The following is a 14,002-nucleotide window of genomic DNA, read 5'->3' as shown; positions in this document are numbered from 1 at the left end:
GAGATGGGGTGAATATGCCAGCCAAAGCCAGCGCGCCAGCACTGCACTTTTGCAGAATTGTGGATGACGTCCCCCCGGAACCAAAAGTTTCGAAGCTTCAACCCCGTCTACCAATCGGCCCAAGCTCCCCTATTTTTTTCTTCTTCTTCTTTCTGTTCTTCCAACTTTTTACCCTCACAACTTCCACAGCCCGGGGAATAGATATTTCTTGTTGGGAATTCCGACTCCTGGGAAGAAGGGGGGTCACTCGGGACGACTTCCCTCAACAACAGGCTCGGCAATGCCTCCGACTAGGATATCACGGCCCATCCTAGGAGCGAGCTCGCGATTGCTTCGAGCCCAGTGCCAGAGGACTAGTACCAATGGCATAGCTCCGGCTAGTACGTTGGCCGCTACCGCCGTCGCTGCCTTTCGCCGGGCTCAATTCTCAAAGCAGTCGTCGCCGCCGTCGTCGTCGATATGCCCAAGCTGTAGCTTTCACACCAGCCGGCGGCTGAGAGACTCCTCGTCTAGGTCGCCGCCGCCCGAACCGCCGAATTTCGATCATCTCAAACCCGAGGATAAGTCGAGTTCACACCCAAACTTTGACCACCTGAGGCCAGTGGAGAGCAAGCCAGAGCCGGAAGCGCTCGCCTCGAAAGACATCGAAACGGCAGAAGCATCAGCAACCGAGTCAGCGCCCACGTTGGACGCGGAAACATCCAAACTCAGCGATAAAGATGAAAGTGGCAATCCCCCGCTCCCTTCGCATTCCGAGTCACAGCGCTCCGGCCTTTCGACAGCCTTTACCTCCTTTATGGATCGGGCCCAGTCGAAACTGTTCCTGGCCTCGCAACGCATCAACGACTTGACGGGGTACTCGGGGATCGAGACACTCAAAAATCAGATTGCGGGTTTAGAAGCCTCGCTGGCCGCAGCACAAGAAGCCCTGCACCAGGCACGACGCGACTACAAGACGGCCGTGGCGGACCGCTCGGCGACACAGCGCGAGGTGACGACGCTGCTAGCCCGACAGAAGACCTGGACCCCGGCCGACTTTGAGCGCTTCACCGCCCTCTACCGCACCGACTACGAGCTCGAGGCCGGCGTGGCCGAGCGCGCCCGCGACCTCGAGCACGCCGAACGCGAGGCCGAGCGCCTGGCCCGCGAGCTTAGCTCCGGCATCCTCGCCCGCTACCATGAGGAGCAGATCTGGAGTGACAAGATCCGCCGCATGAGTACCTGGGGCACTTGGGGTCTCATGGGCGTCAACATCCTGCTCTTCTTCATGTTTCAGTTTGGCGCCGAGCCCTGGCGCCGAGCCCGTCTCGTCCGCGGCTTCGAGGAGAAAGTCCGCGAGGCTCTATCCCACGAGAGGGAAAAGGACAAGGCCGAAAGACTGGAAATGCTGGGCAACTTGTTCCAGTCGGCCGGCTTGGAGGGCGCAGCAGCAGCAGCCGCCGCCGCCGCTACCGCTGGCAATGCCCAGTCAGCTGAATCGCCAGAAGAGGAGGCCGCAACCGGAACAAAAGCCGACGTGGTGGGAGGGTCTGTAGAACCGCCTGTAGCGGTTGCAGCTGAGACAGTGCCCGAACTGATACGTGAACAGCACTCAATATCGTGGCGAGAGCTATTCACGAGCACGGTATGGTGGAGGGAAACTGCAGCCGACCTGACGAGCGAAAGAAAGGTCGCCATACGCATGTGTGATGTATCATTATTAGCCCTAGAAGGCGCCGCGGCGGGTGCGGCCCTGGCCGGCACAATTGCCCTCTTCTTCATCCGAAGAGCGTGATTCATTCGGATAACCAAACATTTTATAAAGGAAAGTCCAAAATTCCAAAGCATGAGCGTCAACCAGCACTGTATAGTATAGGGTAGGTAGTACGAGGAACAACCCCTTTATCCAACCCAAGTCAAGAATAAATAAAAATATTAATATGCCACAAAGTTTGCCACATTGGGAACCATCCAATGGACCATGGACCTTTTGGGAGAAATAAATACTATAGTAGTAATGACAAGTATGAGCTCATGAGTTGCTTTTTAACAATTGTCAGTAGCCATTCATAGTGCACTCAAGCAGCGAAGTGTCGAGGCCGTGAAAACGCTATATTACTGGTCTATTAAAAAGACACCCAAGATGCCTGGATGGAGAGGACGAATGATACCCTTCCCTGCTTTCTCATTGGAAATCTAAAGTATCTCCTTCCAGATCTTTAATTTTTGGACCGGAAAATAACACGCCTCATAACCGCATCGGCGTAAACCGATATGGGCTTAAATCCACCTGGAACTTTTCTGGCAACCTGGCCATGGGTATATTGTGCACGTCCCCATCAGTCGTCCGTCATTCCTAGAGTTTGGATTTCAAAAAACATTTGACAACATAAGGCGCTCGTCAACCTCATACAACGGGGTTCATGGATCGTTGCCCCGCACTTGTTCATGTTTCGTCGCCAGCCCGTTGAATCTCCATTTGTTCTTTTACGAACTCTACTCAAAGTCGGCAGTATAGGAGAATCCACGAAATTCCTCTTGCATCGCTTGCGACAGCACTACACAATGTTAGCAAAGAACAAGATACATTGTTTGAAATTGGCGAATACTGACCAGACTGCACAGGAGTAAGAACGGGGGTGACACTGGTAAACTCTGAATCAAAGTTACTCGTATCCGTCGCGTTCTTGATTTGCGGCAGGAATGGCGGCGCAACACGCTTGTGGTAAATATCATCCCACACAATGTTGCGGAAGAATGGCTGACTCATGACCTCCTGAGCATCAGTTGGGCCACTGCCCAATCGTTGATCGGGCTCCCGCGTTAGTAGTTTCTGGAGAATGGAGACGGAATCCCTCGGCATGTGGATCGGGTACAATGGCTCATCTGCAAGAATGGCATCGTAGATTTCATCTTCATCTTCACCTCTGAAAGGTGATTGCTGGAGAAGCATCTGGTATATCAACACACCAAACGCCCACCAGTCAACAGCTCGTCCGTACTTCTTGTCCAACAGAATCTACCTTGTTATTAGTAGGAGGGCTGCCGGCGCAGAACAGTCGAAACTTACCTCTGGGGCCATGAACTCGGGGGTTCCACAAAAGGTGCTGGTCGTAGAGCCAAACCACATGTCCTCTTTGCAAAGACCGTAATCTGCAATCTTGATGTGCCCATCAAGGGTCAAGAGGATATTGTCCAGCTTCAGATCACGGTAGATGACACCGTTCTCGTGGAAGTATTTGAGTGCCAAACAGACTTCGGCAGCATAGAACCTGTGAACTGTAAGTATATTTTCAAGTCACACAATTTTGGGTCGAGGTTGGTTCACGTACTGGGCACGCTTCGTGCCGAACTGGCCACGTTGAATGTGCAACATCAAGTCACCACCACTGATGTACTCCATGACGAAGTAAACACGTGTTTCGGTTTGGAAGCAGGCGTGCAAGTTGGTCAAGAAGGGATGACGTTCTCGGTTGGCGACAAGGAAGACCCTCTTCTCAGACCTGATGGACTCGACTTCATCGTTCTCAATGATGAACTCCTTCTTCAACACCTTGATGGCATACAGTCTACGCGACTTCTTTGTCTCAGCCAGCATGACCTTTCCAAAGTTACCCTTTCCAAGGACTGCCAAGAAGTTGAAGTGATCCAGGCCAATCCGCTGGCCGGTTCCTGGGTCTGTTGCCAATGGCAGTGGGGGTTTTCCTGGTCCAGTTACTGCTCCTTGCCCTGCTCTGGCGGCAGCTAGATCAGCTGCGGGTTTCGGTACAGCGGCACTGGGCTGGTAGGGTTGCGCTTGCGGCTGAGGCGGTGGTGACTGTTGCTGAGGGATCGGTCGAGCCTGTTGCTGCACCTGAGGCTGGTTAGGGTAGCTGTTGACGTTTGCGTAGGCGGCAGGATTGTATTTTGGCTGCTGGGGAGCGCCATATCCTTGGTTGGAGGCATATGGGTCATCGTGGGCATCCATGCCACCATAACCACCTTGGCTACCATAGTCGGACATTGATCCTTGCCGGCCACTTTGGGGCGACATGGCGCCGCCCATGGCCGCTGACGCAGCAGCAGCAGCTGCAGTTGAGGCTTGCGATGATGCACGATCAGGGTGAGCTGGTCTGGTTGGAGACGTCTGACTGGCATACATGGCCTTGGCAGCGTTTTGTGCCTCCTGAGACGCGACACTTCCCTGGTAAGAAGGCATACTGCTAGGGCTGTATGGAGAAGTTGGCCCATCTGAGCCTGATGATGTCGTCTTGCCATGACGCAGTGTCCGGTCGCTCATGGATGTACCCTTCTGTTGACGTTGCTTTTGATTACGCATGCCCTCGAGGATCTGATTAGCCACTGCCATACTCATGCCGCAAAAGTCAGGCACAAGATGCACGCATTGCGCGTGAGCCGTAGCACCACATTCTGACAAATCGTTAGTCTCTATACCTATGATCTCCCAAAGTGTCTAATCATTCTTACCTGAGCATTTCCTGCAGTTCTTCTTGCCTACGGGCAGTACAGAGCCACAGTGACAACACCAGTTTGCTGTAAAGTTGGAGAAAGGCTGGAATCTGTGAGGGATACGGTGGTTGATCTTTTCCTCGTCTGGGTCTGTCTCGGCGTTGGATTTGCTGATACATTTTGTGACTACACTGGAGTAACACTTGGTGTGGCAAGTATACTTGCAGTCTTCGCACTGCATGCCAGCAGAGTACTTGAGGAAATCGCCGCATAGCGCACAGCGCATAATGTTGTAGAACTGTTGCTGAACAAATTTGTGACCATACATCTCGTGAACTTCCTCTTTTCGCTGACGAACGGCACCCTTTCGGCCAAGACCCAAGTCAACCGGCCGACGGTCCTTGTTCATCTTGTTGAAATCCAGCTGCAGATGTATCTGCCCGGTAGGTTCCAGCGTAAACCAAGCGTCAATCGGTTGGCTACCAACGGACGGCAGAGCCCCGGGGCCGAATTGCTGCTGCTGCTGTTGTGGGGTCGAGGACGTCAGTTCGGGAGAGCCAGGAGGTGGGCTAAACTGCGGTCCTTGAGAGCCCATAGGGAACTGGGGAGGCGCTGCGCCAGCGTTGCCCACACGATCTGCAGAGACCCAACCAGAGCTATTGACCTCTGCTTCAATCTTCTTGCGGCGCAACTCCTCGACAATATCGGAAATCCGTATCCAGAGCATAGCGATGGGTAGCGCGTGTTCGCCTGGCTTGTCGTACACAGTGAGCTCTATTTCATTTGCTTCCCGGACATCGATATTGTGGGTTTCAAACTCCCATCTGTCGTTTCGTGAAGCCTTTGTCCGAGCCACGACATTGTCCTCCACCTTTACGGACACAAACGTCTCTGGACCGCGGCTGAACCGGCTGCTGCTAGCATGATCGACATCCTTGACCTGTGTAACACGGAACATGAGCTGACCAGTGAGTGGCTTCCGTAAGTTTGGCATGTTGATACTATCATCTAAAGTTTGTGTTAGCTAATCTAGGTTCATAAAAGGGTGTCTTTGTCCTGATGAGGGCCTTACCATCAGGAGAATCTGCCGACTCAATGTCGTCAATGTGAAGTTCCTCGTATCTCTTGAGTGCCTGCTTCAAGAGCTGGATTTTCTGCTTGCTTTCGATGCGCTTAGCAGCGGCATCAGCTTTACTTTTGCGGTCACCGTCCATGCTATAGAGCTGCACCATCTTCTCAATACCCTTGAGATACTGTTCTTCAACGTTTAGCTTGAATTGAATTTGCCCTAGCATGAGCTGGATCCGGGGTCCGAGATGAGGCGTATCATATTTGATGAGATCTACCAGGGTGACACTGTTGTTAGCAAGAAGGTTCGGTGCGTGATACGGGGTGGGAGTGGCAAGGAGTTTGCAGGTAGTAGCGTACCGAGCTTGGTGAAGTTTGGCCTTGGTCGTGGTATACCCGTGCCGGGGGCAGGGGCTGCATATGGATGTCGCGGAGGCATCAGATCACCATGTGCACCAATAGCACTATAGTCAACTGAGCCGTACGAGCCACGATCAGCTGCGCCGTAGCCACCACTTGCATCCTTTGGCGGAGGAGCGGGCGCGCCCTGAGATAGCTCGGAACTCGTGGGACGGGCAGAGTTGACAGCCGTAGAACCCGAGCTGAGACTCATGTTGTCGACGCCGTGTCCTAGGCGGCGTACTTGGAGGTCCCGCAGCTTCTCCTCGAAGAATTGCAGGTTTCTGCGGCCCTCGCGCATCTGGCTGTCGAGGCGTGATCGGACATCATCGTTGTTGGTCTGCTGTCGCATAGCATTGGCGGCGTTGATCAAGGCCTTCTCGCGCTCAATCTTCTTGAAGATGTTCATCATGGCATCGTCCTCGGAACTCATGATGGGCAGTTGGTTGCGCGTCGTCACGCGCGGGAGAACCAGCTGCTTGCTCTAGAGTGGGTTGTTGTGAATGGCGGCGATGTGGGTGCAGACAGATTTGGGCGGGCGGGGGAAAATGAGGGGGATCTATCTTTTGTTGTTGTGGTTTTTGGGCCCAAATGTACCGTACTACGTAAGGTAGCTCGAGGGGGGGTGTGGTGTGGTGGAAGGTCACTCGGGCTCTGATCCGGTTTCCAGGTGAATGAATATGGAGGACGGACTGCTACGATTCGCGTCACAAAAGTGCCACTCACTCACTCGCCAGCCAGCCAACACAAATGCCAAAAGAAAACAACAATTAAAAAAAATACAGGAAGGGGGAGAAAAGGCGACAAGACACTATGTCTGGTACCCGATGGAGGGTCAACGGTGGGGTGTCCTGTGGACAATCACTTGTAAAAGGAATGCTCGGCTTTCTCTGCAGTTTTGCCGGGCACCATGAGCCACAAGCATGCCAACCTAAGATGTACCTAGGTAGGGGGACAGTAATAGGCAGTAGGCACCGTCATTAGGCGGTAATAGTCGTCGTAGTCGTAAATTAGAAATGTCGGAACAGAGAAATCAGTGGAAGCCCAAACAAAGAAATGTCAGCCAGCACTCTGCCCAGGGCGGAGAATGTGAGCGAGGGTGCATGTACGTCAGCGACAAGAATGGCGGGGTTTTGTGTTTCGCAGTGCGGGCAACGTCCCCTTCCGAGCCTTGGAATGGCCCCCAGTTACTGTGCTGTGGTGTAAGATTTTAATTACAAGCCCGACTTTTTCTGGGGAGAGATGTCAAGACTTGCTGCTGTAAGGATTTTTCATTACAGCTTGGAACCAAACATGAGAAACAAGACACTATGAAGACTTGGTTTGTCCCAACCAATTCGTATCAAGGTATCAAGATGAGCGCGGGAGAAGAGCTTGGCTATATTATGACCTAGGTTAGGCAGCCAGGCAGGCAAGTCCTAGACAGCCGGTCCCGTCGATCAGGTTTCCATTCGTCCCGGACAGGGAATCATCAACAAATCTCCCGATAAGGAGAAAAGGTTAGGTCTTCACAGAACAGGTGCTGCCATACTTGCCTTGACAACAAGCAAGTTCGGCCTCAGTAGGACCTTTATGAAACATTGAATTTGATTCATGTTGCAATAGGTACTCCTAGTCCTATTCATTGAAGATTCAACAAATATGGGCGTTGTCCTAGTCCCATCACGAGCAGTCATACCTCACGCTAGATGGGTACTACAGGTATCTATCATACGAATCCACCCATCAGGTAGGTATTGCGCCATGGATTGCAAGGAAGATGTATGTACAGTAGGCTGGCTCAATCGCCTGGCTTGAGGTATCCCAACGTCTGTGCTTCAGGCAACCTGTTCATCCTGTGTGGGGATGGTAACGAGGTTACGTTCAAGGACACCTGTGCATGTAACATGTAACATTTGAGAGTAAGTATGTAGCTACGCCGCCTTTCGTTACTTCTGGCAGGACAGCCCAAGTAACTCGTCAGCCTATTTTCAGATAACACCGATTGTAGTGAATGGAAATGATGCATAGATATAATTCCAACACAAGTATAACAGCCATGATACAATATACATTTCGGATAACCATCTAAAAAATATATGAGCAAGTTTCATATGTTTTGGCGAATTATATACCGTGCTGAACTCTATCAGACGAGCTTGACCTTTGCCCCAATCGCTAAGAGTGCGTGTAAGGCATGTCATATACACCCAAGAGGATCGTAATCTCCCTTGGCGTGTAAAATATCTTCTTATTAACAAAGTGATATCTTGACATGAATTGTCTTACCTCATAACCTACTGCATAGTACATGAGCATGAGCAATGCACATGTCAAGTGGTCACCCCACGACATGTACAAAGTAAAGGTATCTGCACTCTATTATATTGGGTTGCCCCACTGAAACATTGAGCGCCTCAATGCGCGTGTCAGCGTCGTGGCATGCAATTTAGAGCGCGTCGCGCTTGCAGCTTTTTAGGGTCCTTTGAGCATTACTTAGTACCTACTTTGGTACCAATCTATTTACTTGCAATGAACCCACCCATCTAGGCAAGCTTCGAGATACCCAGCATCCACCTTGCGACAACCAAGAGTGTCGCACAATTCAGGACACCAAAACATGAACCATTTTGCCGGATTGTAACTCCCATCATCTGAAGATTGACCGAGGCGAAAAGGGAGGCATTTCAATGGCTCCAGACACGGGCTCAGCCCGCAACAAAAGGGCGCGTCCTCAGCAAGACGACGAATCATCCGCACGAGCACAAAGTACCGATACAGCCGCTTCAGCCAAGAAAAGACGTCTCAATGGCTCTGCAGAAACGTCGATCGAAGCACCGAAGGGCTTCTCTGCCATTACCTCGGCTATAGGAAGCATGTTTGGGTATAAGCGATCAAGCAATGCGACAGCTACAGCCCCAAAAAGCTCAACCGCAGCAACCTCGAAATCAGCTTATGATGATGTACCCGACTCTGACGAAGAGACAAACCTTGTGCCGGCTCAAAACTCGAAGACAAAACCTGCAGTGTCATACACAAAACTTAATCAAAAGTCGGCGAGGAGTCCTAAGAAGTCCTCAAAGAATGTCTACGATGTTCCTAGCTCGGAAGAGGAGCTCGAATTCTCAACACCAATGGGCGAGAAGACGGGCACTCCAAGAAGCACAAAACGCCCCAATGGCTCGGCTAGGAAAGCCAGTGATAAGGAGGAAACCGCTGTGGACACAGCCGATGATACAGAAGAACAAACTCAGGGAACCCCGTCTCGCGGTCGCCGCCCACGTCAAACTCTAGGATCGAAAGTGGATGCTAGCAATTCGGATGTGCTGTCGTCTAGAAAGCCTGCTGTGAAGAATATTCCTGCAAGAGCCAAGCCAAGACAAACAGAAGCGCTGGAAAACCAGCAAGCCACAGGGCCCAAAGGCATCCTCACTCCCCGACACAAGCGCCGTGGCCGCCCACCAAAGAGTGTGGCCTTTGACAGTGATGATAACAAGCCAGCAGAAGTCTTCTTCAAAGATCTTCCAAAGACCAAGACACCATTACCGAAGTTAGCAAAACCACAGGCAGGTTCGAAAACATTTCAGACAGGGAAATCGCCTGCAGAAACGGTCTCGGTATCTGGAGACGAAGAAAGCCAGGAAGATGGCGAGAGTGAAGACGACGAAGTTTGCATCATCTGCTCCAAACCAGACTCAACAGCCCGAAATCAGATACTTTTATGCGACAATTGCGACAGGGGCTTTCACCAGAAATGCTACAATGTGCCCGTGATACCAAAAGATGACTGGTTTTGCAAAGACTGCCTCCAAGAAAACATGGAGGAGGAAATCACTGAGGGCGCAAAAGATGCTACAGACCAATCAATGGACGTTCCGGATATTGCAAATTTTGAGCATCACTTGCGTACCATGCAGAGAGTGCTCATTGATCGCTGCTCTGGCAGTAGACGTCTCGCTTTAAAGGGTCAGGGCGAGGCGTACCAAAAGACCTACCAGCTCGTCGAACAGACAGTAATGGCTGGCGAGGGCAACTCGATGATGATTATTGGTGCAAGGGGATGTGGTAAAACCCTCATGGTGGAGAATGTCATTTCTGAGCTGGCGACGGAAAGTTCTGATGCTTTTCATGTCATTCGTCTCAACGGATTCATTCACACGGACGATAAACTTGCTTTGAAGGAGATCTGGCGGCAGCTCGGTAAGGAAATGGAGGTTGAAGACGACTTGATGAGCAAGGTGAGTGGCACAAGGTGACGAGAAAACCCTCTGATGGAATGGTATTGCTAACAAGCATCTAGACCAGCAACTATGCAGATACGCTTGCTTCGTTGCTGGCGCTACTCTCCCATCCCTCGGAGATCACAGGAACGGATGAAGGCATAACATCTCGGTCGGTCGTCTTCGTCATTGATGAGTTTGATCTCTTCGCGGCACATGCCCGCCAGACTTTGCTATATAATCTTTTCGATATAGCTCAAGCAAGGAAGGCCCCGATCGCTGTCCTTGGTGTTACAACTCGAATCGATGTAGTCGAAAGCCTGGAGAAACGAGTCAAGAGTCGTTTCAGTCATCGTTATGTTCATCTTTCGCTACCAAAAAGCTTGCTAGCGTATTGGGAAATTTGTAAACAAGGCTTGCAGGTTGAAGAAGATGATCTAGAATCGGAAGGATTTGATGTCGGTTTAGAAGGTCTGACCGACTTTCAAAAATATTGGAACGACAAGATCGAGACACTCCACAAGTCACCGTCATTCCAGGCACATCTCGAGTATCAATATTACACGACAAAGTCGGTCACGGAATTCTTGACGACTTGCGTTTTGCCTCTGTCGACCCTGTCGCCCAGTGCACTCGATTTGAAGATTGGGGCGTCTTTGTCGAGAGCTGTTCAAATCCAGACCCCAGATTCCAAGCTTCACCTGCTTGCAGCGTTGTCAGATCTCGATTTGTCAATGTTGATAGCCGCTGCGCGCCTCGACATTGTTGCGCACACTGATACGGTCAACTTTGCCATGGCATACGACGAGTACAATTCGCAGATGGGCAAGCAAAGGGTTCAGTCTGCTACCTCGGGTATACTAGCTCTTGGTGCTGGGGGAAGGACCTGGGGACGAGCCGTGGCCGGGATGGCGTGGGAGAGGTTAGTGTCTCTCGGTCTCTTGATCCCGGCAGGCATTGGCGGTAGAAGCAATGCTGCTCATGGTGGACTAGAAGGGAAGATGTGGAAGCTCGACGTTTCGTTGGAAGAAATCCCCACAGCCGTCGAACTCCCGGGTTTCCTTGCCAAATGGTGTACACAGATATGAACAATCAAGGGCAAACACGTGCTACCGCGGGTGCCCAGAAAAAGAAAAATGCCAATTGTACTACTTAATCGAAGTTGAGACTCGAGAGAATCCAAATCACCAAAACCGGACTGCTTTCCAGCATCAGTGCCTCGGTGTAACGGGATCCGGCCACTGCGGTCCAGCAAAATGCCACAGTCGGCGCACTGCTGGTCTTGGAAGTCTCTCAGTTCATCGTCTCGTTGCTATTTTCGTCTTTAAAAGGCGCTAAGAAGAAAGCTTGTCTGTAACTTGGATGTGGCAAGTTCAAATACACCAGCCCCCAACGATTGCTCAAGACAGTAGCCATAGCAATGCACATTTGGTCTGTGCAAAGCCAAATTAGCTGACCATCCAAAAGTCCCAAAGACAGCAGTCATTGGTGAATCGCCATTGCACCACAGCATGATTGCTGGACAGAACTGATAGACGGATCCTTGAGCATCCTGTGGCTCAGCCTCCATCTGGTATTTGACAGGGGTCATGGCTCGAAAAGCCACAAGATGCGATCAATTTTGGGGGGTTATAGTTTGAGTGCAGAATGCTAAAGTATCCTTCTTCTACAACACCCCCAAGTTCAGAAGCATCTACAACATGTGAGCACTCTCAACCATCAAATGGTAAATAGTCTGCATCTAAGCCTTTTCCATCTATTTGATTCCTAACCCACGTGCCGCATCTACGTGCTAGTATAGCGACCAGCCGTATAAGTGCATCACCTGCAACATAGTACAAGTGAAGAGCAGGGGTCTTTTTTTTTTGGCGTTGATCAGCCACTCACGAGAAGGTCATTTCTTCCGCTCAACTCGTCTATCACTCAGTTCCTTCTGGGCTACCTCCAGAGACTTCTTTGTGATTGCACAAGAGGTCCGCATCCTGATCTGTTGGCTAGGGAATCCAGTCTATTGAGCCTTGCGTTTAGTGCCGCCCAAGAGTCCTCAGTAGTGTCGCTCGCTTACTGACGACGGTTTGTTGGCTCGTCCGCTTTCCAATTTACAATCAATAATCTCACAACAGCGTGACCAAAAGGAAGCTGACTGTTTCACCCCGTCACGATCCGCCAGCAGTGAGCCGCACATACCGGCACTCTTGTCCTCGTCAAGTGAAGATTCGATCTAATTCACCTATTAAACTTTCAACCTCCACAAATCATCAGCCAAGGTGCAGCAAAGGGAGGGGGCTTTGCTGCGCACACAAGCTTCAACATCTTAACGTTGACATTGTCCTGTCCCGGTCCGGATTGCCTGTACACACTTTGCCGGGTCTAGTAAGCCATGTCCAAGCGCACCACCTTTACCACAATTTCGCCGCTGCCGGCCGACATTGGCCGGCAGCCGGTACTGGACTTTTTCCACAACCACGAGGGCATGATAGACTTGAATCCGCTGGTCATTGAGCGACATCCTCTGCCGGAGCCGCCCCCGCACTGTCCGGACGAGGAGCGGGAATGCGTGTGGTGGAGCATGACGGACAAGATCACATACAGTAAGCTTTCTTCTTGAAGTTTTGATTTGAGCCTCCCAAACTTGGTCAGGTTCTCAAGTTTACACAAGAATGAGCCAGGCTGCTCTTCATTCAACCTATTCATTTTTATTCTACATGACCATAAAGAACTCGAGATGCAAAGTGCCTTGCTAATCACATATCCCTTGTTTCGCAGTGCCGGGTGTCAAGTCGGATTTGACGTACACGGCAGCCTTTCAAGATCTGCATGACGGGATCCGGACGCATTGCTACGCGCCCATGGGGACGCACATCCGCGAGCGCTGGAGTCTCGGCGGCACGCTGCCCGGCGAGCCCAAGCAGCCCGTCGAGCTCGGCCTCGGCGCCCCAAGCCAGGGCCTCTACATTCGCGAGGACGTCGAGGTCCGCTGCAATTTCCTCATGGCCGGCTTCGTTAAGAAGACGATTCTGAAATCTCATGGTGTCCTGGTGGAGCGTCTCGTCGCCGGTGCTCGGGCTCAAGCGGCAAAGTCATCGTCATCACCAAACTCGTCAGTGGTTGCCGGGGCACGCCCATCGATGCCTCTCAGTCCGTCGAGTACCACATTCTACGAGGGTCATCCGGCCGATATGCGGTCCAGTTCAGTGCACGATGAGCAACGCAAGTACTCTGGCGATGCATCGGGAAGAAGCACCCCGCATGACAGCATCGGCCAGAGGGACTCACCGCCTCCATCAACTCATAATCACCAAGCTCATCAATACCATCATCAATACCAGCCGCAGTATCAGCAGCAACAGCAACAGCAGCAGTCGCAAGCACAACATCCCGGGCAAAACCAGCACTTTTATGAACACCAGAGAGCAGCGGCGAGTGAAACCGGTTTGGTTCCAGAGTCGCTGCGCGCGGGACGGTCATCAGGTCAGTTTAACACACAAGGGCATGTGCGCCACGAGAGCGGACAGGTCTACAGTGGCTTGGGGTGGCAGCAGGCGCCGGGACCCAAGCCGTATATCCATGATCCGCACAGCCCTTATACGCAGCAGCAGCAGCAATCGCAACGACGGCCAAGCGGTCCAGTGGCAGAATTGGCTGGAAGTGAGACACACATCAATGAACTGCAATGAGAACCATGTGGACCGGAAGTTCTTCTTGAACACCTGCTTGTCTCTAATCTTGACACTGAATTCTTGCGGTGCTTTTTTGTACGCAACGTTCTTGGAAAGCTTGCCATGACAACTGGGATCTTATTACCATTATTAATAGTCATGAGAGATGCTGATATAATATGAGAAAGGGTTGTGTGTGTGTGTGTGTGTGTGTGTGTGTGTGTGTGTGTGTGTGTGTGTGTGTGTGTG

The 14,002-nt window shown here is 51.5% G+C and overlaps 4 protein-coding genes across 4 annotated transcripts; 3 read left to right on the top strand and 1 right to left on the bottom strand.

The window, feature by feature from the left end:
• Window positions 1–280: 280 nt before the first annotated feature.
• Window positions 281–1,774, top strand: PFICI_04260 (uncharacterized protein; the record flags this gene model as incomplete). The annotated part of the gene is made up of 1 exon (XM_007832841.1): window positions 281–1,774. The coding sequence occupies one exon, from the start codon at window positions 281–283 to the stop codon at window positions 1,772–1,774; it is 1,494 nt and encodes a 497-aa protein (XP_007831032.1).
• Window positions 1,775–2,475: 701 nt separating this feature from the next.
• Window positions 2,476–6,328, bottom strand: PFICI_04259 (Protein kinase C-like protein; the record flags this gene model as incomplete). Its single annotated transcript, XM_007832840.1, has 7 exons — window positions 2,476–2,537; window positions 2,593–2,998; window positions 3,050–3,251; window positions 3,312–4,389; window positions 4,447–5,436; window positions 5,501–5,770; window positions 5,857–6,328. The coding sequence occupies 7 exons, from the start codon at window positions 6,326–6,328 to the stop codon at window positions 2,476–2,478; spliced, it is 3,480 nt and encodes a 1,159-aa protein (XP_007831031.1).
• A 2,236-nt stretch (window positions 6,329–8,564) lies between these two features.
• On the top strand, window positions 8,565–11,182 carry PFICI_04258 (uncharacterized protein; the record flags this gene model as incomplete). The annotated part of the gene is made up of 2 exons (XM_007832839.1): window positions 8,565–10,112; window positions 10,175–11,182. The coding sequence occupies 2 exons, from the start codon at window positions 8,565–8,567 to the stop codon at window positions 11,180–11,182; spliced, it is 2,556 nt and encodes an 851-aa protein (XP_007831030.1).
• Window positions 11,183–12,474: 1,292 nt separating this feature from the next.
• Window positions 12,475–13,771, top strand: PFICI_04257 (uncharacterized protein; the record flags this gene model as incomplete). The annotated part of the gene is made up of 2 exons (XM_007832838.1): window positions 12,475–12,685; window positions 12,861–13,771. The coding sequence occupies 2 exons, from the start codon at window positions 12,475–12,477 to the stop codon at window positions 13,769–13,771; spliced, it is 1,122 nt and encodes a 373-aa protein (XP_007831029.1).
• Window positions 13,772–14,002: the final 231 nt, after the last annotated feature.

Source organism: Pestalotiopsis fici (genome assembly GCF_000516985.1).
Source record: "Pestalotiopsis fici W106-1 unplaced genomic scaffold PFICI_Scf_3, whole genome shotgun sequence".
NCBI lineage: Eukaryota > Fungi > Ascomycota > Sordariomycetes > Amphisphaeriales > Sporocadaceae > Pestalotiopsis > Pestalotiopsis fici.
This window is presented reverse-complemented; position numbering and strand designations above follow the sequence as displayed.